General features: G+C 40.1%; 1 protein-coding gene across 6 annotated transcripts in view; it reads right to left on the reverse strand.

Moving 5' to 3' along the window:
* MYH10 (myosin heavy chain 10) overlaps positions 1-15,793 on the reverse strand; it is a 152,754-nt gene that overhangs the window by 60,783 nt on the left and 76,178 nt on the right. For all 6 annotated transcript variants that reach the window (XM_008010308.3, XM_008010302.3, XM_073004685.1 and 3 more), the window contains 7 exons: positions 14,786-14,884; positions 12,878-13,021; positions 12,546-12,641; positions 10,813-10,931; positions 9,716-9,868; positions 6,364-6,537; positions 46-219 (listed from right to left, as the gene is read on the reverse strand). In XM_008010308.3, coding sequence (XP_008008499.2) covers positions 46-219; positions 6,364-6,537; positions 9,716-9,868; positions 10,813-10,931; positions 12,546-12,641; positions 12,878-13,021; positions 14,786-14,884 — 959 coding nt within the window. The remainder of the gene's footprint in view (positions 1-45; positions 220-6,363; positions 6,538-9,715; positions 9,869-10,812; positions 10,932-12,545; positions 12,642-12,877; positions 13,022-14,785; positions 14,885-15,793) is intronic.

Genomic DNA, 15,793 nt, shown 5'->3' on the forward strand with positions numbered 1-15,793 from the left:
AAACACAGCCATTTTAATCCAGTTATTCAACATAAGAGCTCTTACCTTCCCTGCATAATGTATAATGCAAAAATCAGCTTTGTCTTTTAGTTGTCGAGGTTTCTGAAACTTGGAGTGGGAACCTTGCTCTTGAACCAGTTTTTCAACAAAGGTTTTATCTGTGGCTTTAGGGAACCAGCATTCTTCATCCAAAAGGGCCAGTACACCAGGAGGGTTCGCCTGATAATGACAGGCAACAAAAATTCACAAGTTTTGCATGCCACTTTAATACTACTGAGTTTGGCACTTCAACTTCTAAAACAATTAGTTTTATGAAGATCCATGGAAAACAAATTGCTAGGATGGAAGGGAATGTCTAAGCCATAACAAGTTTATAATTCGAACACTGACATCTCAAACTGCTAAATAAGTACTAGCACGAAAACAGAGGAGTAACTTATCGCAAACTTATAAATACTGTATGTAAATTGCAAGTAAATGAATTCCAAGCAGATGGCCCCACAAAAGCGGCAAATAAAAGAAGCCAGAAACGCAGTGGGAAGTGGAGAGATGAAACTGAATGTTTATATTCAGTGACTGGAGAAGTCATTATAACACCTCAACTAGCAAGAATGCTTCAGACATTTTATATCCGAATCAGTTTAAGTTTCTGTTTCAGTAATTTTTAAATTAACTGTATCACTTTATATATGGCAAAATATTTTAAACTAGTATTAAGTAGAGTATATGGAAATTGATAAACTAAGTCATCAGTTGCTTTATATATTTGTTTTAACAGTCACTTGCCAACCTATTTTATGTGATTCAATTATTACTTCATTGAAAAAAGGTAGCACTTTGGGAGGCCAAGGCGGGTGGATCACGAGGTCAGGAGTTCGAGACCAGCCTGGCCAATATGGTGAAACCCCGTCTTTACTAAAAATACAAAAATTAGCTGGGTGTGGTGGCCCGCACCTGCAGTCCCAACTGCTCAGGAGGGTGAGGTAGGAGAATTGGTTGAACCTAGGAGGCGGAGGTTGCAGTGAGCTAAGATGGTGCCACTGCATTCCAGCCTGGGCAACAGAGCAAGACTCCATCTCAAAACAAAAAAAAGAAAAGAAAAGAAAAAGTGCTAGATGACTCCATAGAGAGAGAGAGTAGATTAGTGGTGGTTGGAAGTTGAGGGAAGAGAATGTGGAGTGACCACCAATGGGTAAGAGGTTTCTTTTGGGGGTGATGAAAATGTGGCAGGATTAGGTAGTGGTAATAGTTCCACAACTTTGTGAATATACTACAAACATCACTGAATTGTAGTTTTAAAGGGTAGATTTCATGGTTTGTGAATTATGTCTCAATTTTTCAAAAGGCCTAGAGCTCACATTGTCTGGAGTGACTTCCTTTTTGGAGGTAAATGACACATGAAAGCTAAATAAGATATTTAAATAGTGATGGTCTATTTTCTAGTGTTTCTGGGTTATCATTTATTACCACACTGCAAATATGGCAAGTGTGTGATATAAAACTGAACTCATATCAGTTCTAGGGCACACTCATGAAGTCAGCTTTTTGTATAAGACTCTAAGATCGGTTCTCTTCAACTCACAAAGCCTTCATATTTACTGGCAAAGAGTTGGCAATACACACAAATGCTGTTTTTAAAAGTAGCTAGAGGCTATGGTTAAATATAAATGAAACAGTGTAATAACATGGTCAGAGAAAGGGATGGGTGATCTGAATGCCCGCGGGTGGAAGCTGAGGGAACCCTTCTGCAATGGAGCTCTTTACCCCAGGATTCCTCCACCTGAAAGAATTGTCAGGGCTTCAGACCAGCAAAAAGAAGACAGTAATCTGAGGCAACTGGGATTAGGTCACTTTAGAGGAGCTCAGAGTGGCAGGTAACTCAATCCACCCCAATCACACAACAAGTGTGTGAAATGAAGTTCCACATTAATGTTAATATAACAGAAACATCCTCCTATTACCCTTTTACATTCTTAGCCACTTTTTATGAGAATTTTCCTAAATTCTGACAGTCTCTCAAATAAAATTTGCATTTTTTTCTAAATGATTTGGTGACAGCGTGATTATGAATATCATTATTGTGTCTCCTTTTTATTTTTTCCACTTCATCCTTCAATGTCAAGATCTCTATTATCATTCCTTCTCTTAACTGGGTATTTCCAAGAGCTGTAAGCTGAGAAGCCTATGTTTCTGAATAATGGTCATAGGTTTTGTGAGAGCTTTTGAACTCAGAGGTTTGCCTGCTACCAGCCCACAATCTTGCGAGGCAGGGGTTGGGATTATGTGAGATGAGGTAAGCCTGGCACGGGCCTGTCAGGTGCCACCACAGAGGACGTTTTTATGGCATTTTCCCTCTAGAAAGTATTGTTTTCACTCTCCATTTTGCAACGAACATCAATGGGATCATTATCCCATGTCATTCCACAGGCTGTTGTTAAATTTCCCGTCGTCATAAACTCTCATGGAGTTTAAAAAATGTTATGTTTTTATTTATTATTATTATTTTTTGAGACGGAGTCTTGCTCTTGTCCCCCAGGCTGGAGTGCAGTCGTGCGATCTTGGCTTGCTGCAACCTCCACCTCCTGGCTTCAAGGGATCCTCCTGCCGCAGCCTCCCGAGTAGCTGGGATTACAGACACCCGCCACCATGCCTGGCTAATTGCTTTTTGTATTTTTAGTAGAGATGGAGTTTCACCATGTTGGCCACGCTGGTCTCGAACTCCTGATCTCAGGTGATCTGCCTGCCTCAGCCTCCCAAAGTGCTGGGATTACAGGTGTGAGCCACTGTGCCTGGCCATGTTTTTATTTTTTAATCAGATTTTATATTTCTATGAATAAGTAGAATAATCCTCAAATTGAGGTACAGAGTGAGTCAGCATTAAATCTTGAATTCCCTCCCTCCCCTTTCTGAGCGATCTCTCCTTTAAATTAGGACTATTTAGGCAGGGAATAAAGGGTCCACTCTAAAGGCTTAAAGAAGAGTCTAGAAGTACCAGTACAAAGAGTATAGGAAGGAAAGAAGGAACGAGTTAACCAGTTCTCTCATTGCCTGTCAGTGTCTGGGCATAACTGGTGACTAGGAACATCATTGGACTTCCCAGCTCCAATACTTTCTGAATGCCCGGCTGCTGTGGTTTCAATGTGTTCCCCAAAAGTTTACATGTTGGGAACCTGATTCCTAATGCAGCAGTGTTGAGAGAGAAGGCCTTAGGAGGTAACTGGGTCACGGGGGCTCTTTCCTAGCACACGGATTAATTCATTCATGGATCAGTGGGTTGTTGAGGAGGTGGGTTAGTTATCATGAGAGCGGGTCTGTCATAAAAAGCCAGTTTGGCCATTTCTTAGGAGCCCCCCTCGCCATGTGATGCCCTGTGCCACCTCAGGACTCTGCCGAGAGTCCCCACCAGCAAGAATACCCTCATCCAATGCAGCCCCTAGACCTGGGACTTCCCAGCCTACAGACTACAAGAAATCAATTTCTTTTCTTTATAAATTACTCCGTCTTAGTTATTCAGTTATAGTAACAGAAAACAGACTAGGACACTCATCAAATAACTTCCCTAAAATACCACTGTCAATGTGCTGTTCGCCTGCTAATTTCTGACCATAAAACTCATCCCTGGAATGCTCCCTGCACAGCATCTACACCTGTAATACCTTCCAGAACACGGCCAGCCTACTTTGTGGCCTTTGCCTTTTTCTGAATTCACCCAGCATCACTTAGAGTCGTACCCAGGAACCAATGAACTCACCACTATGTTGTGTTCTGTTCTCTGGCTTCAAGATCAGGTTCTTGAGGACCAAGGCCATGGTATATACTATCTCATATTCCCATGGCACCCCCAATCTGCATTTCCAGGCCATAACTGAGGATTTAATAAATTCTTTTCTTTTTTTTTGAGATGGGGTCTCACTCTGTCACTCAGGCTGGAATGAAGTGGTGTGACCGTATCACTGTAGCCTCCAACTCAGGGCCTCAAAGGATCCTCCTGCCTCAGCCTTCTGAGTAGCTGGTAGTACATGCACATGACACCATGCCTGGCTAATTTTAAAACTTTCTTGTGGAGATGTAGTCTTACTGTGTTGCCCAGGCTGGTCTCAAACTCCTGGTCTTAAGTGATCCTCTCACCTCAGCTTTCCAAAGCACTGGGATTACAGGCATGAGCCGCCACACCTGGTTCAATAAATTGCTATCTGGATCTTATTCTACTACAACAATATTTACACTTGAGGCCTGGAAAATAATTAAAAACGTAAACATCAAACCCCTTCTACTTCACTTATTTTTGGGGGGGAACAGGGTCTCACGTTGTCACCTAGACTGGAGTGCAGTGGTGCAGTCTCGGCTCACTGCAACCTCTGCCTCCTATGTTTAAGTGATTCTCGTGTCTCAGCCTCCCAAGTAGCTGGGACTACAGGCACATGCCACCACATCCAGCTAATTTTTTGTATTTTTAGCAGAGATGAGGTTTCACCATGTTGGCTAGGCTGGTCTCGAACTCCTGACCTCAAGTGATCTGCCTGCCCCAGCCTCCCAAAGTGCTGGGATTACAGGTGGGAGCCACCGCACCTGGCCTTCTACCTCCAACCTATTTTTGCTTGGAGTTAGTTATTAGGGTTGAAATGTTTAATTACCCTATCATTTTCACCTTTAGAGTACAATTATTGTGTGAGAGTAAAAAATACATGAAAAAATAGTAAAGTATTTTGTCCTAGAGGATAAAGCAAAAGAAATGTAATTAAGTAACATTAAAAATTAATATTTGTAAGACTCATTTAAAGGTCACAAAACCATTAGATTTAAAAACACTCTAAAAACATTTTAAAAAATAAGACAGGTAATTTTCCATTTGGAAGACTTTCGGCACAATTATTCCTATAAAGATATTGACCTAGCAAATTTTATGGGTTCTCGTCCATCCTAAAATAAAACTGCAGATACATAATCATTATATTCTTAAAATGTAGGACTTCCAGTGTCATATGGACGCATACAATGGGCATCTCAAAAAACATACCCTATAGTCATCAACAGTACTAATGTGAAATACTCCCTTCCCTTATTTACATAAATACCCAAACAATTCTTTAGGCAACAAAGCAGTGATGAAATGTAATGAAATGTGTCCATGTGCTTGTGTAGGCACAAGTTACCTGGAAGTCACTACAAGCATGCCACCTCTAAATGACCCTGTAAGCTACAAAGAAGCAACTATCCTCACAACTATAGGTAATTTAAGATTTTTGCTGTAAACGTGCCTTGAAAGGTAAAATGATTTCTTATGTAGTATAAAAGCCAAATGAAAATTATCCATTGCTTTCCTTAAACTCAAATTTCTAATGTGCTGGAACTACATCTCTAATATGGGTGAATGCCTTCTAGGTTCTTCCTCTTCCCGATGTGCCACTGCTCCTCCTGACTGTGGGTGCTGTGCCATCCATGATCTCTAGCCATGAGACCTCCAATACCTTCAAACATGAAGAACACAAGTAGCAACCAGAGACTGAGCAGCAAGAACCACAAGCCTGCTGTACCTCCTAGGAGAAAACTCTGAGTTATTCAAACATACCTACTTAACTAGTGTTAGAGCTTTCTCTACGTTACAGATGTCAGTGCTTAATCATGTTTTAGTTTTTCTTATATTTTGGCAGATAGCAAAATAAAATAAATGAAGCTGATACCTTGTTGAGCAAAAGCTAAATAAGGAGTACAGAACCAGATTGTCAATACTTGCTTGAGATCACATGGAGTCGAGTTCCAAAATTGAATGAGTTATACACTCAAAGCTTGAACGTGAATGAGTTCTATGTATTTTTACAGAACATTAAACCACCAAGAAAAGAGTTTCTGATGCTTTCTAAGATTGCCACTAAAAATACATCTGACAAGACTTCCCTGAGAACAAAAACTTCACATTAAAAAAAAAAAATCTGGCAAAATAAAAACCTCTTTGTACTTTAAAAGGCCAAACCTCAGTTATCTGCAAAATAGATTTACATGACATGTCTTATTCTCAGCTAAATAAACTGTCAGGTGGAGCTCCACATCCTTTGAGAGGTACATGCAAATGCCAGCACACAGGGCCATCTGCAGTCTGTGCGGGCTGGAGCCCACTATCCAGTATACCCATGCGAGCAAGGACAGGAATCAAGCTGCAAGGAGAGCTAAAGAAGGGTTTTACTGGTATGCTACTGACTTTTAAATTCTGTAGATATTTTATCAGAGTATCACCTTTCTGGAAAATTTAGATCAGAAAAGTATTTCACCACTGAATAGCTTGGGTAATTTCTGTCTTGGGTTATGCCACTTAAGGTCACTGCTTGAATGGAAAATGAAAGACAACGAGCAAGACAGCGCTCTTACAGGCCTCTCTATCAGGTCGATGCACGGCTGCAGGTCCAGTCCGAAATCGATGAAGTTCCACTCGATGCCTTCGCGCTGGTATTCCTCTTGTTCCAGGATAAACATGGTGTGGTTGAACAACTGCTGCAGCTTCTCGTTGGTGTAGTTGATGCAAAGCTGTTCAAAGGAGTTCAGCTACAAATGTCAAAGAGTAATTTTCCAAACACGGGGAGGCAGAGGGAAAATGGGAATAATTAGTCAGGTAGTTATACAACATGTTTTCATTAAAAATTACTAATTAGGTATGAAGTACAGGATTGCTTCTAGCTAATGACAGTGACTAAACCAGGTGGGGCGGTCTCCCAATCCCTCTCTCACACACAGCTTTTTGAAAAAGTAAAGAGAAAGAACATACTGTCTATGGCCGCATTACTGAACTGCTAAAATGAAAAGATAATAAACTTAATATGCTAACTGAATGCTCTGCAAGTAAAACAATTCAGTTCTTATTAGTGAATGGTTAAGGACTATAAATAAATAAATGAGACAGTAAGAAAAAGAAGAAAAACGAAGGCTTGGAAAAACCAGAGGCAAAGGGAGGTGAGCGAGGTGGTGGGCGCGCATCTAAGCTGGGGTGGATAATGCGTCTGGTTCTGTCCCACTCCACTGTCACTCAGGCTGCGGGCTCCAAGGTAAGGCAGGAAAGGAATCACCTTTACTGCACGAAATTGTTGTTGGAGCTCAGCGGGGCCTGGCACACGGAATGCGCTTAGTATGAGGCTCTGCATTGCTTCTCTAAACATTCCCTTCCCTTATCAAATGTTTGACCTTTGCAATATCAAAAGTGATATTGCACTGCCCTCATAAAGTGAATTTGGGCGTTTTTCATGTTATTGTCATTTCTGTTCCTTCTCTGTGAACTCTGCCCATTTTTTAAGAGAAAAATTGATTGGGTGAATGGATAGATGGGTGAATTAATAAGTATAATTTTCTTAATCCTATACACTAGAAGTGCTCAACCTCTTTCCTGCTTCTATACTGTTCACACAAGCTGCATGTGCCCATAAATAACCTCTTTCATTATAAAAACTGATTTTCAATTAAAGAGGATTTAATCCATCTCCAAGGAGTTGATTTAGAGTCTGAAAAAGCCACTCCAATCTTTCCCATTCTCCAGGAGCTGTTAAATTCACTATTTCAGAATGAGGTCACGTAAGGAGGGCAGGGGCAGTGCTTGCCTTGCTCAACACTGTATTTCTAATACACAGGACAAGCCTCATATTTACAGACTGCCGGATTCTGCTTATTCCTGTTTGTGTAGGTGAACTTTGCTTTGCCTCAGGATGATGACATCCTATTGCTCTGTTTAGCCTGGGCTATGACAAAGAATGGTGGTTTTTTTTTTTTTTTTTTTTTTTTAAGGAGTCTTGCTCTGTCGCCCAGGCTGGAGTACAGTGGCGCAACCTCGGCTCACTGCAACCTCTGCCTCCCAGGTTCAAGCAATTCTCTGCCTCAGCCTCTGGAGTAGCTGAGATTACAGGCGTCCGCCACCATGCCCAGCTAATTTTCGTATTTTTAGTAGAGATGGGGTTTCACCATCTTGGACAGGCTGGTCTTGAACTCCTGAGCTCATGATCCACCCGCCTCGGCCTCCCAAAGTGCTGGGATTACAGGTGTGAGCCACCACACCTGGCCAAGAATGGTGTTTTTAAAAATGAATTTCTACTTGTCTTCCATATTTAAACTACCAATTATAATTTTAATTGATTTTTAAATCAATAATGCATGGTATAAAATTCAAAATGTACACAGAATTGCACCAGTCAGTTTCACTTCAATGAAACTTATTTGTTCTCCCTATAATCAACCAGTATCTCCTATTTTTATGATTCTTCCAGAAATATTCTATGCACTCAGAAATGTGTGTATGTGTGTGAACCTAGCTTTTTTTTTTTTTTAACTTAACAATGTATCTTGTTACGTTGTGGGATCTTTCCTTAGAATATAAAGCCAGCCCATTCTTTACAATGGATGCATAGTATTCCATTGTATGGAGGTAACATAACAATTTGAACCAATTTCCTAAAGGTGGACATTTAGGCTTTTTCTTTTCTTTTCTCATGACAAATAAACTCACTGAACAACTTAGCATTTTTACCATCTACATAAATGTAACATTTTCCCATCGAGAACAGGGTATGTCTCTTTTTACTTGTTCAAGTCTTCTTTTTTGTAGCAGCACTGTAATGTTGCCTTCATTTAAATCTTGCCCATTTCTTTTAAAATTTATTTTTAGGTCTTTTGTCTGTTTTTGTTGCAGCTGGAAATGAGGGTCTTTTTTTTCACTATATCTTCTGATCATTTATGTAGAGGAAAGTGACAGATTTTTTTAATGCAATTTGTACCCAGCCACTTTTCGTGATTTCTCAATTTATTTACAAATCAATACACATTAAAGCAATCTCTTAGAGTAGCAGTGGCAGGTTCAGTATTTATGAGGATAGACTTATAATTTTAAAGGGGTTCATTTTAAAATAAGACAATTCAATACCCAATAGTAACTAAAGTTAACACACGGATGATCACAAAAAGCATTTCATATTTGTGCCTTACTATATTTACATGGTTCCAATATATATTTATGGAAATAAAGATATAAATTTTTAGACACCCAAAATTGTATGCATTTCCCTGCAAAACTGTAGTAGGTGTGTGACTGTGAACCTTTTCCGCATTGATGATGAGTGTTTGGACAAATCTAGTCAGATCAACAGTGAAATCTAGTGTTAAATCCTGGTTATATCTGCAGTACACAGATCACTGCCTGTCCAGGTGCCTCCCTCTCACTTTGCTCCTCTCCTGATTCCCCAGCCAAGCCCCCGTCATCTTGCTCGTGTTCCACTACAGTGGCCTCCTTGACGGCCTCTCGACTTGGCCCCACACTTTACTCCACGTCTCCAACTCCTCTCTCCCTCTGGTCAGCTGTATCCAGTCACACTGGCTTTCTAGCAGCTTTGAACATTTGATAAGTTCTGTCCCATACCAGACCACTGGAATTGCTCTCATTATGCTGGGAAACTGACCGAGGCCGGCAGTGTCTCATCCTTCAAGTAAGCCTAACTGTTGCCGCTGCAGAGGCACCTTCCCTGAACAGCTATCTCAAGCTGGCCTCCAGTTCTATCACAGCACCCTTTCTGCATTCTCACAGACCTGTGGATTCACTGGTTATTTGCCACTTATTGTTTGACTCTACCAGAATGGCAGGGACTATATCCCCGGTGCCTGGTATGTGCTGGGCACATGGTGAGCTTCAATATTTGTTAAAAGAACAAACAAAAAGAAGGAAGAGCAAGAGGAAGAGGGGGAAGAATACCTCAAAAATTTCAAATCCAGCAATATCCAGGATTCCAATGAAAGATGCTCCCTGACGTTTGGTCCTGTCCAGAGCTTTATTGATGCGATGAACGAGCCAGCGAAAGAGCCGCTCGTAGGTAGCTTTTGCCAATGCTTCTACTGCAAAATCTGCCTGCAATTAAATCACAACAGCCTTTCATTCTGGAAACCATCTCGACAAAGCATAAATAGCTGTTTTATGGAATTTAGTGTTATACTGCACTCGAAAAAGCTGAGATGGCAGTCACTACTTAATCATGTCTCAGTTTACACATCAATAGAAGGCAATATTAGTACAATTAAATGAACACTGGGAATAATGAATTTGGGGGATGGGTAAAGATGCCTAATACAAATATGCTCCTCCCCATGCGCCTGGGTTCTGGGCGGCACTGTCCGCCCTGAGTCAGCTCAGTCAGCTGGCACTTTCTCTCTGCTGTACCACCCAGCACAGGGACAAGGTGGCAGGGGCCCTTCTGCTGGTCTGGTTCCCAAAGTATGCAGATTTGTCTACTGGATTATCTATCTAGTTGGGGAAAACTGGAAATTATAATTTGACATTTACTTATTTAAAAAAAATTTTAAATCACCTTTAAAAAAAATTTTTTTTTTTTGATATGGAGTCTCGTTCTGTTGCCCAGGCTGGAGTACATGGTGCAATCTCGGCTCACTACAACCTCCACATCCTGGGTTCAAGCAATTCTCCTGTCTCAGCCTCCTGAGTTGCTGGAACTACAGGTGCACGCCACCACACCCAGCTAATTTTTGTATTTTTAGGAGAGATAGGGTTTCACCACATTGGTCAGGCTGGTCTCAAACTCCTGACCTCAGGTGATCCACCCACCTCAGCCTCCCAAAGTGCTGGGATTACATGTGTGAGCCACCGCGCCCGGCCCCTTTTAAATTTTTTTGAAAATGAAAAAGTAAATATACTAAAAAAAATACTCAATTAGTATCTAACAACACCCATGTAAGACAGTTTGTATTGATTCAGTTTGTTACATGTCAATCAGAAGGCCAAATGGCCATGGCTTATCATTCAAACAAATCAGTAATAAGAATGAACATGAAACTTACTTGTTCTTTGGTCTGGGCTTTTTGCACATAGTCTCGGCCGACCTTGATCCGGGGAGTCAGGATGGCCCGAGTAAACTCCATCACATTCATCCCAAGAAGATGGCAGAGTTTCTGTGCAACTGAAGTGTAAAAAGTCTCCTCAATCCTACATTTTTTACTTATAATCTACTCACAATATATTCAATAAACACTTGAAAAACCTTAGTAATAATTAAATTGTATTAATAAATAAAAGTCTTAAAATCAGACAAGTTTTAGGTCTAATGAAAAATATCTTCCATCCTTTCAAATTAATACACACTCATTTTTAGGCTATAAGAGATGGCTAGTCAGCATTTGATTGCCTTGCCTATTTTTTCATTTTTTTAGATGCAGGTTCTCACTATGTTGGCTAGGATGGAGTGTAGTGGCTATTCACAGGCGTGATCTCATGGGAGTTTTGATCTGCTCCATTTTCAGCTTGGGCTGGTTCACTCCTCCTTAGGCAACCTAGTGGTCCTGCTGGGAGGCAACCATAGTGATGCTGAACACAGTGTAGACAACCGATATGCATAGCACATGACGGCCTAGAACTCCTGGGCTCAAGCCATCCTCCTGCTTCAGCCTCCTGAGTAGCTGCGACTACATGGCCACCATGCCCAGCCTCCCTGCCTTTACAAGAGTGACGTGACCTGATCCTCTTCTATTTATGGGTCATTTAAAAATTTCAAAGCCAAGCTATACTAATATGTGCCTTACTCTGCATTTTAGATGGCTCCATTTTTAGTCTATTTAACCATGGAAAAGCCATACGGAGGATGGAGGCCCAGCTGCCAATCAAACTACTTTGATTGAATGACAGATGAATGGTCCTGGAAATCAACAGCCCTAAGAGGAGGTGTCACAGTTTGGCCAGAAAATGATGACCAAGAAGCAGCAGGAGAGGCAGGCCCCTTAGAAGAGCCACACAGAATTAAATTGTTATCAAGCCTCAAATTGGTTACAAAAAAGGATTATTTCAAGGGCAGATAATGTGACTTTATGTCAGCCTTCACCTGCCACAGGGATTGTGGATGCCTCCGTGAGGCAAGATAACTAACTTGTTGGAATAATCAAGTAGTCAAGGCAATATAGGGATCCTCACTCTTCTTTTTCTCTCCAGACCATCTGAAGCAAACTCATATACATATTTTTAATATATATTATATATATTTAATAAATATATTATTTATATTTATACTTTATATTAAATTATATTTAATAAATATATAAAAATATATTTGAGTCACAAACTTTTGTTCCTGACCAATGCAAATTTAAAACCATTTTCAACATTTGAAAATGAGAACATTTCCTTTAAAACCTAGATTTCCATTTTTCTTTGAAAAGTCACTTATATTTGGCAACACTGGGCCTATAATCCTGGCAAGGTGCACGCTGGCTGGAACTCAGCAGCTGCAGCTCCCTCTCAGGCAAGCGTGTGGCCTCCCGTGGCTGAATTCTCCTTCCTCAATTCCCAAGGCCTCTTCCATGCTAAGGCAGAGACTGCTGCCACTTTTCATCCTACGCCCTGTCCCCTGTCCTCATTTAGAGAATCAGGGGGACTCTCGTGTAAGCACACGAGGTTGTCACTCTACTCTTGAGGGTCCCTTCGGAAATGCTTCAGAGGTGCTTTTATGCTTGCACTGTAACACATTCTTGGAGAGCACAACAAGCCACTGAAATAGAAATAAAGTCAGTGTTCATCAGTTTACCTGTATTTTCTGGCATGGAAGCTTGATCAGTATTTCTCTCCTTTTTGAAAGAAATATTTCCAAACTGTAGCACTGAAGATACTACTTTAAGCATTGCTTCACATTGATAAAAAGAAAAAAAAAATTAATATTGCCTCAAAATGTAGCGGAGACACATTCTCATTTATTTTGTGCTAAAAATTAGCTATACAAAACTTTTCAGGAAGATATGTCTTTTCAGGATTTCATACCATTCATTAGTTTCCCAATCATTTTCTAGTTTAGGTGATTTACCCCAAATGTGTAAGTCTTAGGAAAGTGAGTATGAGAATCTCAGAGAATATCACACATACACAGAATCTCTTCATGAGAGAAGCCCATGATGTGCATTGCTTCCATGGTCTCCTGGAAGTTGTCTTTGTCTTGCTGTCCCGGAATAGGAATATAGCCATTGGAGAGAAACCTGTAGTTATTAAATCCTTCGAGAAGCAAATCAGCTAAAAGGAAATATAATGGAAGAAAATTTAATGAATACTCATGAAGGCAACTAAGCCACACCTGCATTCAAACTGTGCCGTTACAGGGGAACAGTGGTCACCATGCAACCCATTGCTAGCAAAATGTTTTTTTTTTTTTCTTTATATATTCATGTAAATACACAAACATACTTGTTTTTGTTATCCGTACCAACGAAGGAAAATGATGATGTTAACGATGCAAAAACCTTAACAGGAGTGTTGGGGATGGCAGTTTGTACAATATTCTATTTGAAATCGGTTATCTGGGAAATGATGTCAATTTTCCAGATGATCAAACTTTATTGTTTTCAGATTTAAATATTTTAGCCCTCTTTTTTGAAGGAAAGCTTTTAAACCCATATTCTATATTCCTATCTTAGCAAGTAGTTTGCAGCAAACACTATGAAGTGAATATGAAAACTACCATGGACATAAGCTAAAGATACAGTGCCGTGGATCAAGCAAGTCCCAAGCCCAGCAAAGGCCCTGAAACCCTTTCCCCAAGCCTGCTTGCATGGTGGTGAACTTGCCTTTAGAATGATGATGTGATGTGGTGCAGCAGACTATCATAACAGGTACCCACACTGACTTCTTGTACTGTAGGAGCCATTGATTAAAGAGAACTTACTCTTTTGACAAATGCATTCTTCAGAGCCAAAGAATATTTCTCAGGAGTGCTCAAAAGAGCAGGGCTATTTATCCATGTAACAGATATGCAAATGTGCTCCCAGCTTTCTTTGTGACTGGCTCTCTTGCCCTCCTGCAGAGAATTTCTGCAGGTCACCCTGTCCCCTGATTCTTGTCTACCTCACATTTCACTTCTACAGGGTACTGCCTGCTGCTATCTTTTTCTATTTCTTTCAACATTTGGATCATTTTAAAGAATTTATTCCTATTGCAGTTATTGCCAGTCTGAAAGCCTGAGCATTTTCTTCTCTTCAGTGTTACATATCGCATAATCTTGAATTTTTAGTCTCTCCTTGGCAATAACTCTATTTTTTTGTTGCTTGGTTTTTCCCTTGCAGGTCTTTCTCTGATTAATTTTTGGGTTCAAAAGTTTCACAGATGTCTGTGGTTAGCAAAAGCCTAGACACCAGATGAGAAAAGTTTTTACTATATATGTGTCTATTTTGATATCTAGATAATATATATAATAATCACACAGAAACACTAAATTTGAGAATCAGAAGAGATGGGAAAGTTATGCATCTTCTCCTCTCTCTCATATATTTCTAACCCAGCAAAATTCTGACCCAGACCTGAGCTCTCCTTTGTACCTGCCCAACTCTAAACTTCTGGTCCTTGTGATTCATGACATTCAATCAATCAATCAATATCCACCACAGGTTCTTTCTAGTACTAGTGGGAGCAATAACATACATTCAGTTGTAAATCTAGAAATAAAAATATATATTCTACTTAATTTTATTAGATAAATTTCTTTTCCCTTATGTATCTTAAAATGTTGAAAGAGTTGTAAAATATGCATCATTTGTCTTCTAATTTAAAATTTTTTAAAAAGAAATAAAAGTATAAAAGATTATATTATCTACAATACCTGCTGCTTAAAATAAAGTACTTACCCCATGGCATGGAAGTTCAATTTCATTTTGATTTTATCATTTAACCAGCTGGAAATTTGTTGTTTTGTGTATAAAAAACTTTCCCAAAATTGTTTTTTCTCAAAAAAATATTAAAAGAGATATTCCAGTGAATATAATAGTAAAAAACCTTGTAACTTACACTTTAGGTGTTCTCCTGCTCCAGATAACAACTGGTAAAAGATATGAAAAGTACGTTCATCTTTAGCTTGACGAACAGCACGAGACTTTTCCAGAAGGTCTGAGCAAAGATGGTTAAGAATTAAACGATTTAATGTAATTCTTAAATAAAGGTCATCTTTCAGTGTCTGTAAATTTAAATCATAAAACATCTTCTTTCTCTGATATATATAAAGTATCCTGCAATGAACTATTCTAAATGACTGTCCTCCATCTGTGAAAAAAGAGAATAGATGCAACTTACGTTCCTCACTGATCTTCCAGAATCATTGGTCTGGGAAGGAACTTAAAGATTATACGTGCTTCCCTCACTCAGCTCCACTCTACCCCATCCTTCCTCTAACTTGGATTACATTCAAAAGAATACTACACTACACGAGGAACTGTAAGAAGCTATTAAAAATGAAGTACAGTTGTTTAAGGCGGGAGAAACTCTATAATACCAGATTAACACAGTTTTATAAATAAGGAAGCCATGGTACAAGGAAATTCATCAAAATAATATAGCTAATAAGCGGTACAGTTAGGAATCAAAAATTTGGCTTGACTCCAAAATGCATGCTGACAGCGCCCACAACGCTACCCTATTGAAAGCCTCCTACATGAGGGGTACTCGCCCCTTCACACTCAGCAGCGCATGTAACTTTCCCAAATGCCTTGACAGCTATGATGAGATTAAGCACTAGTCTTCCCTCTGCTGCTCTGGAGAACCAGTGCGGCCAGTAACTACACCTGCTGCTACCCACCCTGCCTGGGCTTCCCACGGGGCAGGTGGCACAGTCCCCAGCAGCTCCTGTGTTGTTTCACACCACTGCACGCCCAGCTGGGTATCTTATCTGGGGCTCAGATCCACAGTTCTTGATGCTCCAGGAGTGCGTATGGGTTGACAGTCACACTGGCATCTCAGAGAATGTGTATCACAGCTTTGGAAGACGATTGCCTCTCTTGAGGTAAACCTTCTCTGGGGCCA

Source organism: Chlorocebus sabaeus, chromosome 16 (assembly GCF_047675955.1).
Source record: "Chlorocebus sabaeus isolate Y175 chromosome 16, mChlSab1.0.hap1, whole genome shotgun sequence".
Classification (NCBI taxonomy): domain Eukaryota; kingdom Metazoa; phylum Chordata; class Mammalia; order Primates; family Cercopithecidae; genus Chlorocebus; species Chlorocebus sabaeus.